This window comes from Loxodonta africana, chromosome 15 (genome assembly GCF_030014295.1).
Source record: "Loxodonta africana isolate mLoxAfr1 chromosome 15, mLoxAfr1.hap2, whole genome shotgun sequence".
NCBI classification, from domain to species: Eukaryota; Metazoa; Chordata; class Mammalia; order Proboscidea; family Elephantidae; genus Loxodonta; species Loxodonta africana.
The window spans coordinates 42,069,983-42,095,301 of record NC_087356.1 but is presented as its reverse complement, the minus strand read 5'-3'; the positions used below and the strand labels follow the sequence as shown (position 1 = coordinate 42,095,301).

The 25,319-nt window shown below is 44.2% G+C and overlaps 1 protein-coding gene across 4 annotated transcripts in view; it reads left to right on the top strand.

The window, feature by feature from the left end:
- Positions 1-25,319, top strand: part of ST3GAL5 (ST3 beta-galactoside alpha-2,3-sialyltransferase 5) — a 67,013-nt gene that overhangs the window by 25,613 nt on the left and 16,081 nt on the right. For all 4 annotated transcript variants that reach the window (XM_003420406.4, XM_064268807.1, XM_064268809.1 and 1 more), the window contains 2 exons: positions 14,274-14,397; positions 16,996-17,107. In XM_003420406.4, coding sequence (XP_003420454.2) covers positions 14,274-14,397; positions 16,996-17,107 — 236 coding nt within the window. The remainder of the gene's footprint in view (positions 1-14,273; positions 14,398-16,995; positions 17,108-25,319) is intronic.

The following is a 25,319-nucleotide window of genomic DNA, read 5'->3' as shown; positions in this document are numbered from 1 at the left end:
TAACTACCTAGGTTGTGTGGAGATGCCCATTGGATTGGGCAGACAACGGAGGAGAGGTTGAGTCCTGAAGTCAATAAGCGAAAACATGTCAACAAGTCCCTGGATCGTGCAAATGGCTAACGTGCTTGGCTGCTAACTGGAAGGTTGGGGATTCGAGCCCATCCAGAGGTGCCTTGGAACAAATTTCCACAAAATTTGCCATTGATCCTGATGGAGCACAGTTCTACACTGACACACGTGGGGTCACCGTAAGTTGGGGTTGCCGTAAGCTGAGGTCAGCTTGGAAGGCTGCTGGTTAACAACTGGTTAACGTGTCAACAAGCACGTCTTAAGCCAAGTGTAAGGCCCTGAACAGGTGTACTCGTGATCATTTCTAACCAAATCATTGTCCTCCCACCCCCCACCTCCCCACTTCTGCAGCCACTCCTACCACTTGTGTCCTGGTGCACATGGATGGGGCCTCTGTGAGACCACTAGGGAGCCAGCTCTGACCACACTGGGTCTGTGCCGGCCGTCCAACGCCACACTTCTGAACTGTCCGTCTCTTGCACAGCCTTCACCGTGTTGTCATAGTTACATTTCCCTGGACCCTGGGTTTCCAGAGACCAGGCTCTGTCTTCCATTTCATCTCAGATACGTGGGGGGGGGGGGAATCAAGGAGGTTAACTTTCAGAAAGCACTCTCTCTGTGCGTGCAGTGGGACACCCATATTCCATTTTCAGATGAAAGCAATTTAAAATGCATTTTGTTTAGGAACTCTAGTGCCACTCTTGGAAATGAAGTGTCCTGAAAGCCAGGCTTGGCATTGCCACGTTACAGGGTTTGCTTAATGTTTCCTTCCCTGCTTTCCAGCATTACTTCATGCACCTCCTGCGCCCCCGCAGCCCTTGAAGGTGGGCTTTCTCCCAGGTTCACGCTCCTCAGCTCTTTCTGTTTATAGCAGCCTTCACTACCACTTTCATCCAGATGGCCCCAGATCCTGAGCTCCAGCCGTGGCAGACCCTACTATTGCCTGTTAATAGTCTGTCTCCCCTTCTTCCATACTGACAGATGTCTAATTTTGTTTGAGGAAGCAGCACGCAAGCTTATAAAAAGTTCCTGGCCGTTTTTGCAGCTGGAGGTGGCCATGTGCTGTGCTGGCCGAAAGGATGTAAGTGGAACCAGCCAGGGATTCCTAGGACGTAGGTGCCGCCCCCTCCTTCCTGGAATATGGAGATCCTCTCCCTTCTCTGGAATGTGGAGAGGGGATTGGCCATGTGCTGGTGCTAGAGGTGCAGAGGATAGCCAGTGGGGACGTTGATGGCATTGCAGAACCACTGCACCTGGTTGGCTTGTCTCTGCACTTTCTGCCCTGTAAGAAAAATAAACCCCTATTTGGTTAAAGGAATCATTAGGTGGTGCAGATGACACTAGGAAGAAAGGCCTGGCAATATACTTCTGAAAAATCATCCATCGAGACGCCTGTGGAGCACAGTTCTACTCGGACACACATGGAGTCGCCAGGAGTCAGAATCGACTCCATGTCAACTGATTATTTTACTTGATTAAAAAACCACAATAGGCAGGCTTCTGTTGCCTGCAGCCAAGTGCAGGCCCTGACCCATACGCCAGCTCCAGCTCCAGTCCCTCCTGAGAGCTTCAAGCGTGTGCTTTCAGCCTGTCCTTGGGGTTTTATCAAGCTGAGTGGCCCCCGAACATTTGTGAGTCAGCAAGGCCAAGCTGACCTCACTGTCACCGCAGTTCCTCTTCCTTGTTGTGGCTTCTCTCCACAAAGGCACCGCTGTCTCCCTGCCCCCTGAGTTAACTTTCCTCCTGTCCACCCATTGCCAGACGCCCTTCCTCTCCACCTCCCTGGCAGCATCTTTGCTGAGGTCCAGGGATTTTTTCACTGAGAGCGCTGCCATAGCCTCTTCGCTGGCCTCCCTGTCCCGGGCTCACCACCCTCCTCGTCTGCTGCTCCATGTGTGTTTCCTGTCCCCTCAACAGGCCCCGACCTTCTGCCATCTTCCTTACTTCACCCCGATGACCTGTCTTAGGCCCGAAGCAGGGATTTATGCAGGGAGGTCTGGGGGAGAGGAAGTGAGGGCAGAGGGTGGGGTTGGGAGAGGTGCTGAGCACAGCTGTGGTCTCAGCTGATCCTTCCAGAAGCCCTGGAGCTAGAATTGCCCCACAGAGGGCCCCTCCTCGAGTCAAGGGGACCCTCCTTTTGTACCCCAGTCAGTCAGTCATTGGCTCTGTGGACAGAGGAGAGAGATGCAGAGAAGGGGGCAGCTGGTGCTGGAGGCAGCTGGCACTCACGGCAGGTCCATTGCAGCATCGAGCGTCCAGTTCCCGGCCTCGCTGTCTGTCCCTTGCAGCCTACCGTGCACACTGCCACAGACCAGTCTTCCTTCTATCCTGAGGATCATACACAGCTGTCACCATCCTAGATACCCCGGAGAGGAGTCTGGGGCACCGACAAACCACAGCCCCATCCTCATTCCTGCTTATACCCCTATCCCTTGCCTTGCTTTCTTGGCCATTCGCAGTCATTTACCATCCCTCACTCTGGCCAGGCCTCTGTGCTTGGCTCCTGACGTCCGTCCTTCTGCCCACAGAGAGGCCCTCCCTGCTCTCCCAGCTCCTCTGCCCTCCCTCTCTGCTGCAGCTCTCAGCTGGCTCTTGTGCCTTCTTTCTGACACTTTAACCTGTGCTCCTCGCTCTCTCTCCTGAGGCAGGCTTTTCCTCCCTGGCTCCTGTTCTCCTTCTCAAGTGGAGTTCCTCACCTGAACACAAAACCCCAAAAGTGACTTGAGTGGCTGTTTTCTCAGCTTGCCCGAGGATGGCATGTAACTCGTGCCACCCTGGCTGCCCAGAAGAAGTTAATTGGGTCTGCCCGGTGACGCCCTTAGGGCTTAATTCTCCTGTACCTGCTGGCACAGCTGACTGTTCTGCTGAGCCCCAGTTCACGTTTCCAGCTGCGTGCTGGGCACTTTCACTTGGTTATTTATGATGTCAAGCTCACTGCACTGACATCACTAACCTACTAAAACTTCACCATCATCCCTGTTTCTTGCCATAATCAGGACCCCAGATTCCTCTTTGTGTGCTCTGTTTTCATCATTTCTTGGTAGATTCCTCTCTTCTGCCACCTCCTCACCAGGGTGGTCCTCAGGCTCCTTCCCAGGCCACCGCAGCAGTGAGCATCCAGTTTCTGGCCTCGCTATCTGTCCCTTGCACCGTAAAATGCACACTGCAGCAGACCAGTCTTCCCTCTGTCCTACTGTGATGTCCTTCTGTGCTTAGAAACCTCCAACTGTAAGGGCATGCGCTTTAGATGGCCAGATTAACGCCTCGTGTTCCCTGGAGTAGCTTCATTATTTTTTAAAAAATGAATACAGGCATATGTACATATCCACTGGTTGTTCCAAGACCTTCCTAAGCACTCATCTCGGGGAAGAGCCGTGAACTTGAAGGTGGGTAGATCTGGGATGGAATTCTCAGCCTCTCTGCATACTCACAGGTGACCTTCGTTGGGTTAATGCAGATGGCGATCCAGTGAAGTAGGTCCTTTTAGGATCCAGTGAGATAACATATAGCTTCTCCCTCCCGGTAAATGTTCATACCCTTCTCAGTCTTGCGCTGGTAATTGTCTGTACAGTAAATTGGGTGACTCATCACCTACTGCTTTGTGGCATCTATTCTGCTCTTGTCTTGAATTGTTAATTCTTCATTCTGTAAGTACGTATGGTGCTAGTTCTCCAAAAGGAGGGGAAGTCTGGGCCTTGCCCTTACGTCTCTTCATACAGGCACTGTTTCTTCATACAGGTACTGATGAGAATCTGTTACTTTTTAGGTAAAGAGAAAAATATAATTTTGAAAGTCAGGCCCTTTTGTGCATTAAAGTGGTTGTCGGAGCATGACGCAGCAGCTGTTGCTGTGGCGTCTGAGGGAGAAGGGGTCACAGGTATAAGCCCCCTTGACCCCAGCATTTAGGAAGGGATGGCAGGGGAAGAGCTGCTTGTGAAAGACGGGGAAGGAGCAGCCAGAGAGACAGAAGAGAACAGGAGGGCTCTGCAGGACAAAGAAAGCAGGCCAGCCCGTGGTGACGGCCTGCCAGCACAAAGACGTTGGAGAAACGCCTGTAACCACGAGCACCTCTCGTAAGAAACTGAATATTCATTCAGTAAATAGGTATTGGGTGTCCACTGTGTGCCTCTTACAACGTTCTGTTGTTGTCTTGTGCCGTCAAGTCACTTCCGACTCATGGTGACCCTATGTGTTATGGAGTAGAACTGCTCCATAGGGTTTTCTTGGCTATATAGTCTTTACAGAAGCAGATCTCCAGACCTCTTCTTCTGTGATGCCTCTGGGTGAGTTTGAACCGCCAACCTGTCAGTTACCAGCTGAGTGCAAACTGTTTGCACTGCTCAGAGACCATTACAGTACTCTAGGCTCTGTGAGTACACTGGAGTCCCCGTGTAGTACAAACGGTTAATCGCAAGTCAATGCAAGTCCACCCAGTGGTGCCTCAGAAGAAAGGCCTGGCAAAAAATCAGCCATTGAAAACCCTATGGAGGGACTTCTAAGTCAATTGGCAAAATAATTCCATTATGAAAACATTCTGCATCCCACTTTGAAATGTGGCGTCTGGGGTCTTAAACGCTAACAAGCGGCCATCTAAGATGCATCAATTGGTCTCAACCCACCTGGAGCAAAGGAGAATGAAGAACACCAAGGTCACATGACAACTAAGAGCCCAAGAGACAGAAAGGGCCACATGAACCAGAGACTTACATCACCCTGAGACCAGAAGAACTACTTGGTGCCCGGCCACAACCAATGACTGCCCTGACAGGGAGCACAACAGAGAACCCCTGAGGGAGCAGGAGATCAGTGGGATGCAGACCCCAAATTCGCATAAAAAGACCGGACTTAATGGTCTGACTGAGACTAGAGGAATCCCGGTGGTCATGGTCCCCAAACATTCTGTTGGCCCAGGACAGGAACCATCCCCGAAGACAACTCATCAGACATGAAAGGGACTGGACGGCGGGTGGGAGAGAGATGCTGATGAAGAGTGAGCTACTTGTATCAGGTGGACACTTGAGACTGTGTTGGCATCTCCTGTCTGGAGGGGAGATGGGAGGGTAGAAAGGGTTAGAAACTGGCAAAATTGTCACGAAAGGAGAGACTGGAAGGGCTGACTCATTAGGGGGAGAGTAAGTAGGAGCGTGGAGTAAGGTGTATATAAGCTTGTGTGTGACAGACTGACTTGATTTGTAAAGGTTCACTTAAAGCTCAATAAAAATCATTAAAAAAGAAAACCCTATGGAGCACAGTTCTACTCTGACACACTTGGGGTCACCATGCATCAGAATCAACTCCGTGGCAACTGGTTTTGGTGAATACAGTGGAGAGCAAAGCAAAGACCGCCTATTCCTTGGAGTCTACATTCTAGTGGGGGAGACGAGAGACAGATGTATAGTCATGTGCTGCATAACGTCCATCTGACCGCATATATGTCCGTGATCCGATAAGGTTATAATAGAATTCAGAAGTCCCAATTGGGGAACAGGATATAGCGGACACAACGGGATGTGGCGAATGCAGCAGCTTTCCGCACACACATTTGTATCCCATGTCTCTTGTATACAAAGTGATTGCGCTGCCAGGCATACACTGGTACAGTGCATATATAACCTGTAATACATGTGTCTTGATAGTCATAATAAAGGCCCACGTGACTGGCTTATGTATGCACTCTGCTGTACTATCTGTCCTCACTTTGATGTGAGCTTTCTCTGCTTATAGATAAAAAGTGTGTTGTGTAACAGTGTGTGTTTGGACTCATAGGCAGCAACATCCGATCTTGTGTATTATGGTCTCTTGAGTGTTGTAGCGTTATCTCCCTGTTTAATTTTCTTTCGAAAATATTGCGGTGAAGTGCGTCATGGCTCCCACGCACAGCAGAACCACTGCTGGTGGTAGCAGCAGCAAGAGGCAAAGGAGAAGTACCGATTTGGAAGTGAGACAGAAGGTTATTATTAAACAACAGGAAGATGGAAAATCAGTGACTGCTGTTTGCACAACGTCCAGGTTACATAACATCCTGTTTCACAGAGTATATCATGGATTTAAGTGACCCATGACTGTATATTAAAAAATTAAAAATATGTACGTCTCATGATAAGTGCTGTAAAGACAAAATAAAGCATATATATGGGAATATCCACATACGCAGTTTTGGTAAGTAGGGCTTATCTGTCGTTGTGTTATTATTCTTGCCTAAGCCATCTGTGGGAAACCCTGGTGGCATAGTGGTTTAAAGAGCTACGGCTGCTAACCGAAAGGTCGGCAGTTGGAATCCACCAGGCACTCCTTAGAAACCCTATGGGGTAGTTCTGCTCTGTTCTGTAGGGTGGCTATGAGTCCGAATTGACTTGATGGCAACAGGTAAGCCTTCTGTATATGATGTGAATCCATTGAGTTGGGTAGCGGGTCTAATCGCTAAAATCAGCAGAGGCTGGGTGTGTCCATGCACACCATTGGCTGATGGGCGCTTAGTTTGGAGAAGGCTTTGGTGACTGAATCCTCTTTCTTCTCCAGCTAATGCTGCAGTGCCAGGCCAGATCAGGCCAGAGTCTAGCCCTCTGAAAAGAAGGGGCCTCTGTTACCATCAGTCTGTCCATTGACTGGCTCACCACCTTTTTGGAAGCCCTCTCGATGCTTAAGCAGAGCTGGACTTGAGGGGCTTCCACACAAGGGGGGTGACCCAGCCTCTGCTGCTGAGGCAAGCCGGACTGGCTGAGTGTCAACACTCTCTGTTTTCTCTCTCCATATTTTTTCCAGCTCAGTAGACACGTGGTGCTTTCGTAATGAAGCTCCTCTTGAAAATCTAGTCATTTCTTTGTTTTTTCAGTTTTAAATAGTTGATTTATGAGTTATTGTCCTTAACATACTAAAGGGATGATGAAAGATTCCTAAAAAAATTTTGTTTGGGTGGCTTTCAAATGTCTTCTCTTCATAGCTTAAGGATTTCTCCCCCCGCCCCATGAAAATAACTTTCATTTTTCAGAAATGAGAGCAGTAATATACAGAATTCAGGTAGTGTGAAAAGAAATGCAGAAAGAGAAATGAGCGCACCCACAGCTGCACTACCTGTTGACAACGTGCAAGTGTACCTTCTTCCAGTTATTTTTATTCCTGTATACACTTGTGGATACAGAAACAGTCTTCCCTACATTCTGATCATTTTTATCAGCTAAAAGTGTAATTACCATTGAAATTAATGGGGCACAGTTTATCTAATAGTTAACAAAGCATGCCTGCAGCTCAGTGTTTATGTAATGGAAGCTTGAATTGCAACCCCTTCTCTGCCAAACAGAACAGTTAAAGGTAAAAGAAATGAATGAAAACAGTGCAGGTGCTGCTGAGACCGTCAGCTATCAACTGGTAAACCCAGGTTCTTGAGAGGGGACCCTGAGGCCACCTAGTATCAGCTGTGTGTCTGTGAAGATGACCCAGGCTGGCCCTCCTTTTGTGGTGCTGAGGAGTGTGGAACCCAAATGGTCCCTTGTAAATCAAAAGAAATGCCTTCTAAGCCCAAGTAAGGGGACTCAGTGAAACTCAAATTCTCGTACCTTCAGTGGATACATTCCAGGAGATGACTCTGTGTGTGCAAATAAATTTTTACGAAAAACGCTTTTTTCATCTTGCATCTTTCTGACAGTAAATGTTAGTATATAACACTTCAAGCTAGTTTTTTCTCAAGCTTTGATGTTTATGTGAATCACCTGGAAAGCTCGTTAAGATGCAAATTGATTCAGTAAGCCTGGGGTGGGGCCTGAGACTCTGCATTTTTAACCTGCCCCCAGGTGGCGAGGATACTGCCATCATGGGCCACACTTTGTGTTGTTGTTCTTCTTATTGTCAGTTGCCCTTGAGTCATTTCCAACTGGCTTCCCCACGTGTCCAGAGTAGAACTGCTCCATAGGTTTTCAAGGCTGTGACCTTGCTGAACCAGACCACCAGGCCTCTCTCCAGAGGAGTCACTGGGTGGGTTCAGAATGTCAGCGTTGTGGCTAGTAAAAAAAAAAAGTAGTCAGCGTTAATCGTTGGCGTCGTGTCGGGACTTCTGTACCTTTTTGTAGGAAGGCTTTACTGAATGAGTAGTATTCCCTACAGTTTGTACTATCATTTACCGACAAGTTCTCCACTGTTGAACATTTTAGGTGTTTCAGTAGACCTTATACTTTATTCTTTACCATTAACATTTCTGTTAACATTCAGTTTTAATTTTAACCATGTACTGGGTTGAAGTGTTCTCCCAAAATTCATGTTCTCCCCAGAACCTCAGAAAATGGCCTTATTTGGAAATAGCTCCTTTGCAGATGTGATTAGTTAAGTCACAGTGAGGTCAGACTGGAGTAGGGTGAGCCCTGCACCAGTGCCTGGTGTCCTTACAAGAAGGAAGGAGACAGACAGACAGACACAGGGAAAACACCATGTGACCGGCAGAGATTGGAGAGATGGCGTCTATAAGCCAAAGAACGCCAAGGATTGCCACCAGCAAACACCAGTAGCTAGGAGACGGACATGGAACAGATTCTCCGCTAGAGTCTTCAGGGAGAGCATGGCCTTCTGGCCTCCAGGACTCTGTGGTGGTAAACTTCTGTTGTTTTACACCTCCCAGTCTGTGGCACTTCGTTGCAGGAGCCATAGGAAGCTGAGACAGCTTCACTGGGAAAACACTCTTCTTGGAAGTTTATCTTGTTTGATGACAGGCCAGAGACATATCATACTGCACGTACTGTTCAATCTGAGCTGTTCCTAAGGGCCTGCTGTGTGCCAAGCCCTGTCCTGGGTGTTGGAGATACAAAAAAAATGAACAGTTCATCGGCAGGGGTCTGCGGCCATTTCCGGCCTTTAGTTAGCTAGTTCTTACCGCAACTTCTGGCATAGCTGACTAAAAGACTGAGATGGCCTCAGATCCGTGCCAGATGGATTGTATATAATGAGACTGCTGATAAGGGTAATGAAAAAATTAGAAATGGATAATGGTAATGATTGTACACCATGGGGAACGTCACTGAATTGTAGACATAAAAATGGTGGAAATGGTGAAGGTTGTTATATAAATTTCACCACAGTAAAGATTTTTTTTTTTTTTAATTAAATATAGGCAATGGGACCAAAAAAAAAAAAAAAGATAGCAGGCACCTGTGACTTCCCTATCTGTGTGGCACTAATAGCAACAACAACCAGTCTATAGCGTTCGTTCTGTGCAGCCACTGTTCTCAGCGGTTGGCATATTACGTCTCGTATGTGCCTCATAACCACCCCATGGATAGGTAATATTATACCCACTTTACAGATGAGGAGACTGAGCTACAGTAACTTGCCCAAAGCTTCACAACTGGTGGGTAGATGAGCCAGGGTTGGAACCCAGGAGTTCAGGGTTGTAGATTTTAGCCTCTCCTGTGACCTTCTCCAGTTTGATTAAAAAAAAAAATCAACTTTTTTTGTGTTTTGAGTGTTTGAGTGGATTCTCTGTCTGGTATGTGACAGTGACTGTGGTGATGAGAGAAGGAAGGATTAGGACTGTAGACCCTCCGTGACCTCCAGAGCACCTCCTTTCCTTGCTTGATTACTTTCCTGAGAGTGGCAGCTGAGAGTCACCCATGCAGCAGTCAGCGTTCAGCAGAAACCACTATAGATCATAGACCGTTCAGGCAGAGAGGGCTGTATACAGGGGATTGATTACAAAGATGCTGAAAGAACTGCAGATGCCAAAGTGGGCAGGAAGTATTACCCAGAGACCAGAAAGTGGCTCTTGCCCCCTGGGCTGTATATGTACCTGTCACAAAGCTCCTGGAAGTGACACTGTGTCCACCCAGTAGAGCCTAGGGTCCTGGATGCCCAAAGTGGCTGCTAGAGCTGCCATGGCCTGCTGCCACTGCAGCCACTGCCGGAGGCTCCACCAAGATGGGAGTAGGAAAGACATTTTCTTTCCTCTTGTCTCCCAGTCTTTCACCAGCACATCCCAGGGTCAAAACTTAACAGGAAGCCAGCTGACAAGAGAGACTCTGGGAGTTTATAGGCTTACTGCCCCAGCGTAGAGAAGAGGGCAGAAGAGAGCTGAGAGTCAGCAGACACTAGGCAGCACACTAATGACAGGCCAGGGGCCAGCCAGGGCTCTTTCTATTACTCTCACCATGGTCAGGTTTGTTCTCTGGAGGTCCACTGTGGTATGACTTGAGCGTCTGATCATAAAGACACAGGCATCTTAGAAACTTTAGCTTTATTTATGCAGGGTCACTGAGAGTAAGAATCAACTTGATGGAGGTGGGTTTGGTCCTAGGTAGTCTGCTGGTTCCCACCACTTGGCTAGTGTACATCAGAGAACCACAGAGCCATGGGGTTGGAAAACCTTCCAGGGTCTCAGTTGTTCTCATTTGTCACTTAAGAATTCAGTAGCCTCTTCAGCCCAGGTATACAGGTATCTCCTGCATTTCAAAAGTTGGCTTTACTCCACTTACCTTTTACAAAAGACCTATATTAGTACCTGTTTTTGCTAACTAAAATCCGAAGAGGATTTTCGCTTTTATGAAAAAAAAAAAAAAAGGCCAAAAGCGGAAATAGCGTTCAGCATTTGTTTTGCAGTGAGCAGTTAAAGAGGCAGCGTGCACTCCAAACAGTGAGAGTGGCGTCTCCAAGCTCCTTCCCAGGAACGAAACTCAGCTTCAAGCTGCCAGAGCTTTGACTGTGTCTGTGAGCACCGCGCTTTATAGTGATTTATCTTGTGCTTCCGTTAGCAAGATGTGTCCTAAGGTACCAGAAAAGCCTAAAAAGCCTTGGTAGGTTACGTTTCGGGTCTGGGAATCCTCAAAAAAAAATTTCCCTTATAAGTTAACAGTAATTGTTTCTTCGCTTTGCATCGTTTTGGTTTACAAAAGGTTTCATAGGACCGCTCTACTTTTGGATAGCGGGGGAAACCTGTAATGAGGTCCTTGGCACTACTTTTTGAAATTACTCAAATGGAATGATACATGGCTATAAAAATCATTGCACTATAGCGCTGTGCAGCCAGAACATAGAATTGGAGTAGAGGGAGAGATTGTTTACAATAGAAAAAGATGAGATATTTGAGTATCCGTTTAGTTTAAGATACAAGATTTTTGTTTTTCCTGAAGAAAATGGCACAGCCCTAATGGGGGGTATAAAATGAATAATGAGATATAACTTCCTCCTAGCCGAAAGACTAAGACATTATTTCCTAAATTGATATATACATTTATCACAACAGCAATGGTGCTTAAATTAGTTAGGATATAACTTTGCTTTTAATTAACAATACAGGCAGTTCCCGGTTTATGAATGAGATTCATTCCTAAGCCTGCCTTTAAGTCGAATTTGTGGGTAGGTTGGAGCAGGGCCATACGGTTTTTATTTAGCATCAGTCAAATGTTTGTCTTAGTATATAGTATATATTTTACCTTTCTATACATATAAAAGAAACCCTGGTTGCGTAGTGGTTAAGTGCTAACCAAAGGGTCGGCAGGTCGAATCCACCAGGCGCTCCTTGGAAACTCTATGGGGCAGTTCTACTCTGTCCTATAGGCTCGCTATGAGTGGGAATCGACTCAACGGCACAGGGTTTGGTTTTGGTTTATGCGTATAAAGGAGCCCAGGTGGCACAGTGGTTAAGAGCTACAGCTGCTAATCAGAAGGTCAGCAGTTTGAATCCACCAGCCGCTCCTTGAAAACCGTATGGCGCTGTTCTACTCTGTCCCATAGTGTCACTATGAGTCAGAGTCGACTCAATGGTAACCGATTTGGTTGTTTTTTTTTTTTTTCTTTTTTGATGCATATAAAACACTGAAGAAATACTTCAAATACACTAAAATATCTTACAGTAATACACTACATAATGTTGTTGTTATGTGCTGTCGAGTCGATTCTGACTCATAGCCACCCGATAGGACAGGGTAGAATTGCCCCATAGGGTTTCCAAGGAGTAGCTGTTGGATTTGAACTGCCGATCTTTTGGTTAGCAGCCTGAGCTCTTAACCACTGTGCCACCATGGCTCCAATAATAATACAGTAATAATAAAATAGCTACATACAGTACTGAACTGAAGAGAGCATGAAAGAATCTGTGCGTATGAGTAGGTATACAGTATTGTAAAAAAAAAAAAAAATCTAACAGTTCTTAAAGCAGTTTAGATAGGAAAACGAGATCATGATTAAAAGTTAACATGAACCATTGTATTTAACTCAAATTTTTAATACAGTAGGCTTCATGGCAGTCCGTTCTTAAGTTGTCTGTAATCGGATGTTCGTAACCCAGGGACTGCCTGCAGCTTCACAAGATGGAACTTTATTTCTCCGTCATAGACCAGTCTAGAGGCAGGCAGTCTAGAGGTGGCTCTGCCCTATGGGGGTGTCCAGAGCCCGGGGTCCTTCTCTCCTGTTGCTTCACCATTCCTCTGTGTGGTCCAGAGTGGCTCATTGTGTGTCAGCGTTTCAGCCAGCAGAAAGGGGGAGTATGCCAAGGGATGCACCCTGGGAGGTGTCCGTGTCACTTCTACTTGCATCCCATTGGCTAGACCTTAGTCACAAGGCCACATCTAGCTCCAAGGGAGCTGGGAAATGTAGTCTTTGTTCTGGGACGCCATGTGCCCAGCTAAAAATCCAGAGTTCTGTTAAGTTGAGGGAGTCCCTGGATGGTGCAAACAATTTAACACTCTCTGCTGCTAACTGAAATGTTGGCCGTTCAAGTCCACCCAGAGGTGCCTTGGAAGAAAAGCCTGGCAGTCTACTTCTGAAAAATCAGCCACTGAAAACCCTATGGAGCACAGTTCTATTCTGACACAGTGGGGTTGCCATAGGTCCACATTGACTCAATGGCACCTGGCTGTTAAGTTGAGAGGAAGGAGAGAACTGATGGGGAAACATACCAATTTCTGCTGCAGTACCCTCTTTACCCCTCAGAATGGAAACCCTGGTGGCATAGTGGTTAAGTGCTACCGGTGCTAACCAAGAGGTCGGTAGTTCAAATCCTCCAGGCATTCCTTGGAAATTCTATGTGGCAGTTCTACTCTGTCCTATAGTGTTGCTATGAGTCGGAATCAACTCGACGGCAGTGGGTTTGGTTTTTTGGTTTTTGGTTTACCCCTCAGAATATTATATAGAACTTTACAGACTGAGAGTGAAACTAGTTCAAAAGAATAAATAGGCAAGCAGACCTGAGAACACATTTTTTCAAAGAAACATTTCTCTAAAACTTTGCAGTTGTTATATTGATGTAGTTGTGGATTCACATGCAGTTTTAAGAAATAATACAGAGAGGTCCCCTGCGCATTTTACTCAGTTTCCCTCAATGGCAGCGTCTTGAAAAATGAGTGCAGTATCGTAGCCAGGATATTGACGTGGATGCAGTCAAGGTACTAAGCGTTTCCATCACCACAAAGAATCCCTCAAGTTGCCCTTTTATAGCCGTACCTACCTCTAGCCCCTCCCAAACCTTTGACAGCTGCAAATCTGTTCTTCAATTGTATAATTTTGTCATTTTGTGACCCCAGTACTCCTCAGCCTGTTTTCTCCTTTTCAAAACGGGCGACTGAAAGCTTGACATAACTAACACCATGATAAACCTGTAACTTCTTCTTCTGCCTGCCTCCTCCTTCGCATACCTCTGTTAATGACTTTGTTTTGACCTAATGTTAATGACTTTGTTCTTTGTTTTAATCTGATGCAAATAACTTTGTGACTTACAGCCCCCCACAGGAAAATCAGAGCCCAGGTGTCTGATATGCATGTCTTTAGCCTGATAAAGAGTCTTTTGTCACTATCTCCTAATGAAAAACCCCAGGCGACTACAAAGACACTTCTAACCCTTGTAAAATCCTGTATAAGCTCTGATGTAAAATTGCTCTTTGGGACTCCATAGAGACAGCCCTTGTGCTGCCGGTCCCCGGTGATGTGGTGATGTATGCATCTCCTTAATAAACTTTCTCACTTTTTCTGACTTGGAGTATGTTTCATTGGCTCAACTGCTCCAGGGCACGGACCCTAACTGGGTAACAATTGCACGAGTGTGATATAAATGGAATCATGCAATACACCACCTTTTCGTACTGGCTGTTTTCACTCGAGATTCATCCAGATTGTTGTATATATCAATATTCATTTTATTGCTGAGTACCATTCCATGATATGACTGTACCACCTAAAGGCTCTTTTTAAAAACTTGTCTCTTCTGACCCTGTTCTCCTCCCCTCTCTTCACAGCGATGCCGAGCGAGTATAACTGTGTGAAACTGAGAAGCGATTGCTCAAGACCTTCCCTGCCATGGTACACCCGAGCTCAGAATAAGATGAGAAGACCCAACTTGTTGTTCAAAAACATTGTCAAGTAAGTCTAGCCCCTCTGACAGTAAGCGCCCCCTGATTTTGGTGAACTGTGTAGAACTGGGAGAAAAATTCAATGAAAGCCCTGAAGATGGCTGATGTTGGAAAAGCATACTTGGTCAAAGAGACTAACAGGGATCGTTTAAAAGGACATCTGAGGAAAGAGTCAGCATGCTGCTGGAATGTGTCCTTGCCTCTAGCTGCTGCACTGTGTCCTGGCAGGGAGACGGTCAGGCTCTGATACTTGCCCTCAGGCCCGAGAGAACAGCTCTGAGTTACGCTGCTCACTGTGTCATTATTTAACAAAAGAGGACTTTTTCCTGTATCTATTTTAAGGTAATCTACAATGTGCTTTATTAAAATTCTTTCAGCTGCTAACCAAAAGGTCGACTATTCAAACCCACCAGCAACTCCACAGGAGAAAGATGTGGCAGTCTGTGCCGGTAAAGGTTACAGCCTTGGAAACCCTATGGGACAATCCTACTCTGTCCTATAGGGTCATTATGAGTCAGAATCGACTTGACAGCAGTGAGTTTTTTTTTTTTTTAGGACATTTGAGTAACATCAAATATTGAATACTAAAAAGGATGGAGTGAGTCTCTGGATGGTATAAATGGTTAGCGCTCAGCTGCTGACCGAAAGGCTGGAGATTTGAGTCTACCCAGAGGTACCTCAGAAGAATGGCCTAGAGATCTACTGACAAAGCAGCCATTGAAAACCCTGTGGTGCAGTTCTACTCTGGCACACACGGGGTCACCATGAGTCAGAGCCGACTTGATGGCAGCTGGTTGGTGGTTGGTATCCTTATACCCTAATAAATGATCAGATTAATAAAGGAGGAACTTTTCAGTTTTATTTGGTACCAGCTAAATCAAGCTGAAAATTACCCTTTTTCATGTCTAAAGATAAAAATCCAACCTTGTAATCTAGTCTCCCATCTCACTTTAAAAAAGTTTAGAAGTGCAGGAGAAAAGCGAGAGGAAATTTATGTTAACAAGCGCCTGGTCACTTTCCTCTCGATGCAGTCATCAAGCCATCAAGCCGCAGCCCCAGTGCAGGCCGAGGGAGGCTGGAAGTGCCGGCTTGCTTCTGGCACCCTTCCTTCCTTCCTTCCTAAAAAAGAATCTCATTAAGGGGATTATTACAGGCACTGAATCTCCTTTTCTGGGGTTTGGGGAGAGGACTAGGGGGTACCTTCACAAGATTCAAAATTCAAAGATAGAAAAGGGAACTCAGTGAACCATCTTCTCACCCCTGTAGTTTAACTTTTTTTTAAAACTTTTGGTTTGGCAGTATAACTTGAGTTAAAAAGAAAAATACAAACCCATTGCCATTGAGTCAATTCTAACTCCTAGTGACCCTATTGGATAGAGTAAAGCTGCCCCATATGATTTGCAGGTCTGAATTGACTCGATGGCACTGGGGTTTGTTTGTTTTTTTTAAATAATCTTTACAGAAGCAGACTGCCGCATCTTCCACAGAGCAGCTGGTGGGTTCCAACCTCCAACTTTTCAGTTAGCAGCCCAGCGCTTAACCATTGCACCACCAGATGGTAGCTTATTAAAAATGGGTTTTCTAGAATTGGGACTAGACCCAGTTCTTTTTCTCCAAATCCTGTGTTCATATGTGTGTGTTTAAAACTCCACAGTGTGAATTTACCATGTCTTTAAAAAAAAAAATTTAGGAGATCTTAAGGGTGGCTGGTGGTAATTATCGCGCTCCTGTCACGTTGGGTAGAATTCTTTAGTGGTAGTTGTGAGCAGATTGTTTCCTTGTTTTCCATTATTTCTTGGTAACGACTGATGATGTTTTAAGTGATAAAACATTGAAGGTGAGAATCTGTAGTTCAGAATATATTACTGGTAGTCCCTGACTTCCCATGTATTCGAGTTACAATGAACCACACTTGATGGGTTTTTTTTTTTGTACATCTTATAATTAGTAATATGTACGACTTAACATTGTTGCAGCTCATAGTTTGCTGATGTTATTCTTAGATGTTCAATGTTATGATTTCTAAAGATACTGATAATAAAAGGCAATAATAATGAGAACTTAAAAAAAAGGTATTTGACTTATGTCACAAATGAGTTATGACAGAGTTGTCGGAATGGAACTGCGTTGCAAGTTGGGGACTGCCTGTACTTCGTTTTTTAGTCAAGTATTTTTAGTCTGCATTGTGATTCAGATTTTACAAATCACAGAAAAGGTTTTATTTCTATTCCCTTATAACAAACCAAAACCAAACCCATTGCCATTGAGTCGTTCCGACTCATAGCGACACTATAGGGCAAACTAGAACTGCCCCAGAGGGCTTCCAAGGAGCAGCTGGTGGATTCAAACTGCTGACCTTTTGGTTAGCAGCCGTGGTGCTTAACCATTTCACCAGGGCTCCCGTTTATAACAAAGACAGTCATAAATGACTAATTTATTTTGCAAAAATAATGATGCCTTACTTTGACTGCCAAGGTCGACTTAAAATTGTACTTTTCTGCTGTGTGGCAGTCAAACTTCGATTTACATTGGTGTTTTGCTTATTTCACGTTATTTCTCTTGATTACTGCATGACTGTATCATTACACCCGGTTGATTTTTCTTCCAGATGTGTATTGCTTGTGTTTGGACTGTGGATCCTTTATATCCTCAAGTTAAATTATACCACTGAAGAGTGTGACATGAAAAAAATGCATTACGTGGATCCCGACCGAGTCAAGGTTAGCTATTCCACTGGGGTGGCTCTTGCCCGTTGAATAAATTAAAACGTGTCTAAGCATACACTTAAACAATAATATCATCTCAAAAGTGTAACAAATAAATGTTGACAAAGGTTTGAAAACAGAGGATAAAAACAATCTTAGCAAACAAAGGCAAAACCAAGAAGCCCACAGTATTCTTCTCACATTTACTGCAGCCGTGATGTGGGATTAGGAAGGGTTCATTCGGCATGCTCCAGGGCACCTGACTTGGGGTAACTGTGCCGGGATGGTACCAGAGAGTTTATCCTTAAAACAGAGGTGGCAGAAGCCCTTTTAATATCACCCGTCACTTTTAATATCACCCGTCATCTCTGTGTTTTATTTTTAGTTTTAATGACTTCACATTCTATTTAAGGTTTTTCTCTTTATGTTTCTTTTTTTAAATCAATGGACGTATTAAATGTTAATTCCACTGATTATTTGAGTGCTTAAATTGTTCACCAGTGTCAGCCCAGGTTGGAAGAAGAGATGATTTCAAAAAGGTAACATGGTAAGAAGAATAACTGGCAAGTATCGAGCGCTTCCTAGGTGCTTTGTATACGTTATCTTGTTTAACCAGCACCGTGACTGGGAGACACTAGCATTGTCTCCATGTTACAGATGACGGCATTGGAGTGTTAGGAAGCTGTGGGTCCAGGTTTACATCTAGGTAACAGTAGTGCTAACTGTACGTCAGGATCTGTTCTGACAGTGCTTTAGCAACGGTAACTCATTTACCCTTTTAACAGCCCTGGGGATGTAGGTACAGTTGTTATCCCCATTTTACAGGTGAGGAAACTGAGGAGATTGGGTTACTTGCACAAGGTCACCTTTGCTAGAAAGTGGTGGAGCCAGGACTTGAACTCAATGGTGTGGCTTCAGAGTCTGAGCTCGGCACCAGTACTTCTGGGTCAGGAGTGCCCACATGGAGGGGCCAGAAGTTATAGCCAGCATGGTGCCAAGAGGAAAGAGCTTAACATTTTGAATCATGCAGCCCTCAATTCAAATCTGAATGCCTGTTAGTAACAATGAGACCTTAGGCAAGTTACTTGTTTTGATCCCTAGTTTTCTAATCTGTGAAATGTAGATAACAGCACCTGTGTAATGGAGTAGGCATAGAAGTTCAGTAAGATAATATACACAGACGTCCTTTTCTAGACCTGATTTTTATCCACAAGTTTCTGCTTCAGTCTGTATATCATTTAAGTGCCTCAGATCTTTTGTGGTGCAGACAGTTATAAACAAGTGAATGAAAAGAGCCTAGTCAGTAAATGCACAGGCTTGGCCCTGGCAGGACTGCTGTGTGAGGGGTCTTGCTGGCCCCGAGTACCCCTTTCCTCGAAGTATCTGCCCTCAGATGTTCACTGACTCATTTCACCTCATCAGCATTGACACATCTGCTTTGGTGGCCAGGCTGTGCCCAGTGTCCCCTGCTTGGACTTTCCCTCCCCTCCCGATCGGCGTGACTGTGCAGATGTCCCTTTAAGTTTCAAGGCCCTCCCCAGCTGTCTTGGATAGAGTTTTTAGACATCCTGTCTGTTTTTTGTCTCCTAGGGGAAGGCCTAAAATGATGACACTCTTGTGACTTACTGATATGCCATGACCTCTTGGTTTCTTTGCTGCATGTCTGCATGCTCTGCCTCTTCTTTCCTCTGTCCACTTGAATAAGCACACCACTGACCATGTCACAGTTGTCCTGGGTGGTGCAAATGGGTAAGCACTCGGCTACTAACCAAAAGGTTGGTAGTTGGAATCCACCCAGACGTGCCTCAGAAGAAAGGCCTGGTGACCTACTTCTTGAAAATCACAGCTGTTGAAAATCCCATGGAGCAGTTCTACCCAGACACACAGGAGGTTGTCGCCAGAATTGATTCAGTGGCAACTGTTTTTTCTTTTTAAACCATCTCACCAACTGCGCTGGATAATTGCCCTTGAGTCCAGTTTACCCAGGAGAGATGTGAGCTCTTGTGGAAGAGTCAAGCAACAATTTTGTCAACTCAACAGCGGTGGGTTTGGTTTGGGTTTTATACCTGTACCCATACATATACACAGATTCTCTTTCTTTTCAGTACAGAACCGTATGCGGTTACAGTATTACGATGTGCTATTTTATTATGTTTAAGATGTTTTAGTGTAGTTGGAGGTGTTTCTTAAGTGTTTTATATGCATATAAAGATAAAATGTATATTATACACTGAGACAAATATTTGACTGACACTAAATCAGAACCATATGTACCTGTTCTAACTTACCTACAGGTTCGACTTAAAGACAGACTTAGGAACGGATCTCGTTCTAACCCAGGGACAAACCAAAACCACTGCCGTCAAGTCAGTTCTGACCCAGAGCAACCCTGTAGGTCAGAGTGGAGCTGCCCCCACAGGGTTTCCAAGGAGCAGCTGGTGGATTCAAACTGCCGACCTTTTGGTTAGCAGCTGAGCTCTTAACCACTGCACCACTGGTCCCCAGGAGGGGACTTACACAGAACATGTTTATAAAAGTCTCAGCCAGTTCAGAAATTAATAAAGTAGAAAGTGAAAGCCTGCTATACCCATGGTGGAATTAGGGGCATCCTTTATTATGTTGTTATCTTATTTTATTATAATGATAAGATGTTCAAAAAAGAAAAAAAGGACAGTTGAAAGCGCAGTTCATCGTAACTTGAATACATCGTACATCGGGGACTGCCTGTACTTGTAACTTTTTTTATTATTATTATTGTGCATCAGGTGACAGTTGACAGCCCAAGTTAATTTCTCATAAAAAATTTACACACATATTGTTAGGTGACCCTAGTTGCAATCCCTGTAATGTGAGAGTGCACTCCCCCTTTCCACCCCGGGTTTCTTGTGTCCCTTCAACCAGCTCCTGTCCCTTTCTGCCTTCTCATCCCACCTCCAGACAGGAGTGGCCCATTTAGTCTCGAGTATCTACTTGAACTAAGAAGCATACTCTCCACGAGTATTATTTTATGTTTTATAGTCCAGTCTGAGTTGGCTTCAGGAATGGTTTTAGTTCTGGGTTAACAGAGAGCCCAGGAACCATGTCTTTGGGGGTTCCTCTAGTCTCAGTCAGACCATTAAGTCTGGTCTTCTTACATGAATTTGAGTTCTGCATCACACTTTTCTCCTGCTCCCTCAGGGACTCTCTGTTGTGTTCCCTGTCAGGGCAGTTGTTGGTGGTAACCAGGCACCATCTAGTTCTTCTGGTCTCAGGCTGATTGAGCCTTGGTTTATGTGGCCCTTTTGTCTCTTGAGCTAATATTTTCCTTGTGTCTTTGGTGTTCTTCATTCTCCTTTACTCCAGGTAGGCTGGGACCAATTGATGCATCTAAGATGGCTGCTCAAAAGCTTTGAAGACACCAGACACCACTCACCATAGTGGTATACAGAGCATTTTCTTAATAAGCTTTGTTGTGCCAGTTGACCTAGATGTCCCCTGAAACTATGGTCCCCAGACCCCCATCTCTGCTACTCTGTCACTCGAAGTGTTTGGTTGTGTTCAGGAAACTTCTTAGCTTTTGGTTTAGTCCAGTTGTGCTGACTTCCTGTATATTGTGTGTTGTCCTTCCCTTCACCTAAGATAATTCTTATCTACTGTCTTGCTAGTGAATTCCCCTCTCCCCTTCCTCCCACCCTCATAACCATCAAAGAATGTTTTCTTCTGTGTTTAAACCTTTTCTTGAGTTCTTATAATAGTGATCTTGTATAATATTTGTCCTTTTGCGACTAATTTCACTCAGTATAATGCCTTCCAGATTCATCCATGTTTGAGATGTTTTGTGGATTCCTCATTGTTCTTTATCGTTGCATAGTATTCCATTGTGTGTATGTACCATAGTTTGTTTATCCATTTGTCTGTTGATGGGCACCTAGGTTGTTTCCATCTTTTTGCTATTGTGAACAGTGCTGCAATGAACATGGGTGTGTATACATCTATTTGTGTGATGGCTCTTATTTCTCTAGGATATTTTCCAGAAAGTGAAATTGCTGGATCATGTGGTACTTCTATTTCTAGCTTTTTTATGAAGCATCAAACCGTTTTCCAAAGTGGTTGTACCATTTTACATTCCCATCAGCAGTGTGTAAGTGTCCCAATCTCCCTACAAGCTCTCCAACATTTATTATTTTGTGTTTTTTGGATTAATGCTAGCCTTGTTGGGGTGAGATGGTATCTCACTGTAGTTTTGATTTGCATTTCTCTAATGGCTAATGATCCTGAGCATTTCCTCATGTATCTGTTAGCAACCTGAATGTCTTTGGTGAAGTGCCTGTTCATATTCTTTGCCCATTTTTTAGTTGCGTTGTCTTTTTGTTATTGAGGTTTTGCAGTAGCTTGTATATTTTAGAGATTAGACCCTAATCAGATATGTTGTAACCAAAAATTTTTTCCTAGGTTGTCTTTTTACTCTTTGATGAAGTCTTTGGATGAGCAGAGGTGTTTGAATTTTAGGAGCTCTTAGTTATCTAGTTTCTCTGCTGGTGTTTGTGCATTGTTAGTAATGTTTTGTATTCTGTTTATGCCATGTATTGGGGCTCCTAGCGTTGTCCCTATTTTTTCTTCCATGATCTTTATCATTTTAGGTTTTATATTTAGGCCTTTGATACATTTCAAGTTAGTTTTTGAACATGGTGCAAGGTATGGGTCTTGTTTCATTTTTTTGTGGACAGATATTCAGTTACGCCAGCAATATTTGTTGAGACTGTCTTCCCCAGTTAGCAGACTTTGGGCCTTTGTCAAATATCAGCTGCTCATAGGTAGATGAATTTATGCCTGGACTCTCAGTTCTGTTCCATTGCTGTATGTTTCTGTTGTTGTACCAGTACCAGGCTGTTTTGACTACTGTGGTGGTATAATAGGTTCTAAAATCAGGTAGTGTGAGCTCTCCCACTTTGTTCTTCTTCAGTAATGCTTTACTTACTGGGACCTCTTCCCTTTCCATATGAAGTGGGTGATTTCTTTCTGCATTTCGTTAAAAAATTTGGATCGGGATTGCATTGTATTTGTAGATCGCTTTGGGTAAAATAGACATTTTCACAGTGTGGAGTCTTCCCATCCACGGGCAAGGTATGATTTTCCACTTACTTAGGTCTCTCTTGGTTTCTTGTACTAGTGTCATGTAGTTTTCTTTGTATAGGTCTTTTACATCTCTGGTTAGATTTATTTCTAAGTATTTTCTCGGGGGCTATTGTAATGGTATTGATTTGGTGATTTCCTCTTCGAAATTCTCTATTTGGTGTAGAGGAATCCAACTGACTCTTGTATGTTTATCCATATCCTGATACTTTGCTGAATTCTTCTATTAGTTCCAGTAGTTTCCCTGTGGATTCTTTGGGGTTTTCTGTGTATAAGATCATATCACCTGCAGATAGGAGCACTTCTACTTCTTCCTTACCAACCTGGATGCCCTTTATTTCTTTATCTAGCCTAATTGCTTTGGCTAGGACCTCCAGCACCATGTTGAATAAGAGTGGTGATAAAGGACATCCATGTCATTCCCCTTCTCAAGGGGAATGCTTTCTGACTGTCTCCATTTAGGATGATTTTGACTGTGTCCTTTGTATAAATGCCCTTTATTATTTTGAGAAATTTTCCTTCTATTCCTATTTTGCTTAGAGTTTTTATCATGAATGGGCGTTGGACTTTCTCAAATGCCTTTTCTGCATCAATTGGTAAGATCATGTGGTTCTTTTGTTTTATTTATGTGATGGATTATATTGGTTATTTTTCTAATGCTGAACCATCCTTGCATACCTGGTATGAATCCCACTTGGTCATGATGAATCATTTTTTTTGATATGTTGTTTAATTCTATTGGCTAGAATTTTGTTGAGAATTTTTTGGTCTGTGTTCATGAGGGATATTGGTCTGTAATTTTCTTTTTTTGTGATGTCTTCACCTGGTTTTGGTATCAGGGTTATGCTGGGTTCATAGGATGAATTCGGGAGTATTCTATCCTTTTCTATGCTCTGAAATAGCTTTAGTAATAGTGGTGTTAACTCTTCTCTGAAAGTTTGGTAGAATTCTCCAGTGAAGCCGTCAGGGCCAGGGCTTTTTTTTTTTTTTTGTCGGGAGTTTTTTAATTACCTCTTTAATCTCTTCTTTTATTAAAGGTTTATTTGGTTTTTCTAACTCGGTTTATGTTAGTTTAGGTACGTAGTGTGTTTCTAGAAATTTATCCATTTCTTCTAGGTTTTCAAATTTGTTGGAGTACAATTTTTCGTAGTATTCTGTTACGATTCATTTAATTTCATTTGGGTCTGTTATGATATTGCCCATCTAATTTCTTATTTGGGTTATTTGCTTCCTCTCCTGTTTTGGGGACTTTTTTTTTTTTTTAAGTAACTATGTTTTGAAGAGATCAAAATGCCTCACTTTTCAAAGTGTCCCTACAGAATGTCCTACTTAACTCCAGGCGGAGGCAGCAGTGTATGTAAAAGCCCAGGTCTCAAAGGGCTTTACAATTAGGGGAACAGCAAGAGATAGATATCCCTGAGAATTTGGGGTGGGGAATAGCAGGGTATGAGACTGAAAATACGAGGGCAGATAGTGAAAAGCCTTGAATACCACACTAAGCAGCTCCTTGATTTGATCCCTGGTTGTACATTGTTAATGAAGGAACGGAGCCTTCTCTCAAGTTCCCAGAATGGTTGAGGATGCCTGCCTGTGTGGCCTCATGCTCTGAATGGTTGGTGAGCTCCTTACAGAGAGAAGCCTGTCTCCCATCTCTCGGTGGAGATTTGATCCTGACCACCAGAAGCACTTGGTGAATTATTGAATTATGATGGATGTGTGTGTAGAAAAGGGTCTCAAAGCTACAAGCTTTTAAAAAGCTCTTTATTTTTCCGGTGATAAAAATAACACCCTAAAATTCAAATAATACAGAAGTGATAAAGTAGAAATTCATTGTAATTTTTGTGTGTGAGGGGGGCGGAGGAAGAGAGAGGGAGGAATGGGGGTAGTTATACAGGTAGAACATGTTAGTAAAAACGTTAGTTCAGAAAACAATAAAGTAGAAAGTGGAAACCTGCTATGCCTATGGTAGAATTAAATAAAACAAAACATAAACCCAGACCAGTTGCCATAGAGTAGATTCTGACCCACAGTGACCCTATAGGAAAGTGCTCCATAGGGTTTCCAAGGCTGTAATCTTTACAGGAGCAGATTGCCAGATCTTTATACTGTGGAGCCACTGGGTGGTTTTGAACCACCAACCTTTGGGTTATCAGCTGAGTGCTTACCCATTGCACCCTCAGGGCTCATTGTATGGTGGAATTAGGAGTGTGCAGCCCAATAGCTTGAGCCGTCAGTGGGACCCTGCTCAGGCCTCTTTGACTCTTGAGCTTTTGTCTGGCTGCAGTTGACCTGTGTTAATACCGGAAGAGGAAGTGTGGCCATGTCAGGTGTGTGTGAGTTTTACATTTTCTATTTAAAGATGTCACTTAACCTGCCAGTTTTTTAAAACAGTAACAGTAGTCTCTGAAAGAACACTTGGACACTTTGAAAGTGCGATTCAGATGTAACTGTTTAAAACCCTTTAGTGAATTTTAACGTTTGTGGTTTTCCATGGCAAACCACCACATCACTGAGAATTGGAACTACCAGGTGTCTATTCTTAATTGTGGGCAGCCAGCAAAGCTCAGCCTGGAAGACTTAAAACTGAAGCTTTTATTTCCATTCCTTGACATGAGAATTGGAAGCTCTTGTATCTTCTGAGCAGGACAGAACACCAGCCCTCTGCCTCCTGTAGGCGTCCCCCTGAGTGAACGCCATTCAGTCCCTGAAGGACGCCTCTGAGTCCTTCTTTGCTTGGCCTCTTACCTCCAACTTTGGAGCTGTCTGCAGCAGAGAGCAGGGTATCATGATGTGTTATGGATTGAATTGCGTCCTCCAGAAATATATGTTGTAAATCGTAACCTCTATACCTGTGGATGTAATCCCATTTGGGAACAGGGTTTTCTTTGTTACGTCTATGAGGCCATATCAGTACAGGGTATGCCTTAAACCTAATCACTTTTGAGATATAAAAAGAACAGATTGGGCACTAAAGCAATTAGGCACAAATCGGGGAAAGATAGGTGCCATGGAACCATGGAACCCCAGGGTTACAGAAGCTGAAACAAGGATTTTCCCCCCACAGCCAACAGAGAGGGAGCTTTCTCCTCTAGTTAGCATCTTGAATTCGAACTTC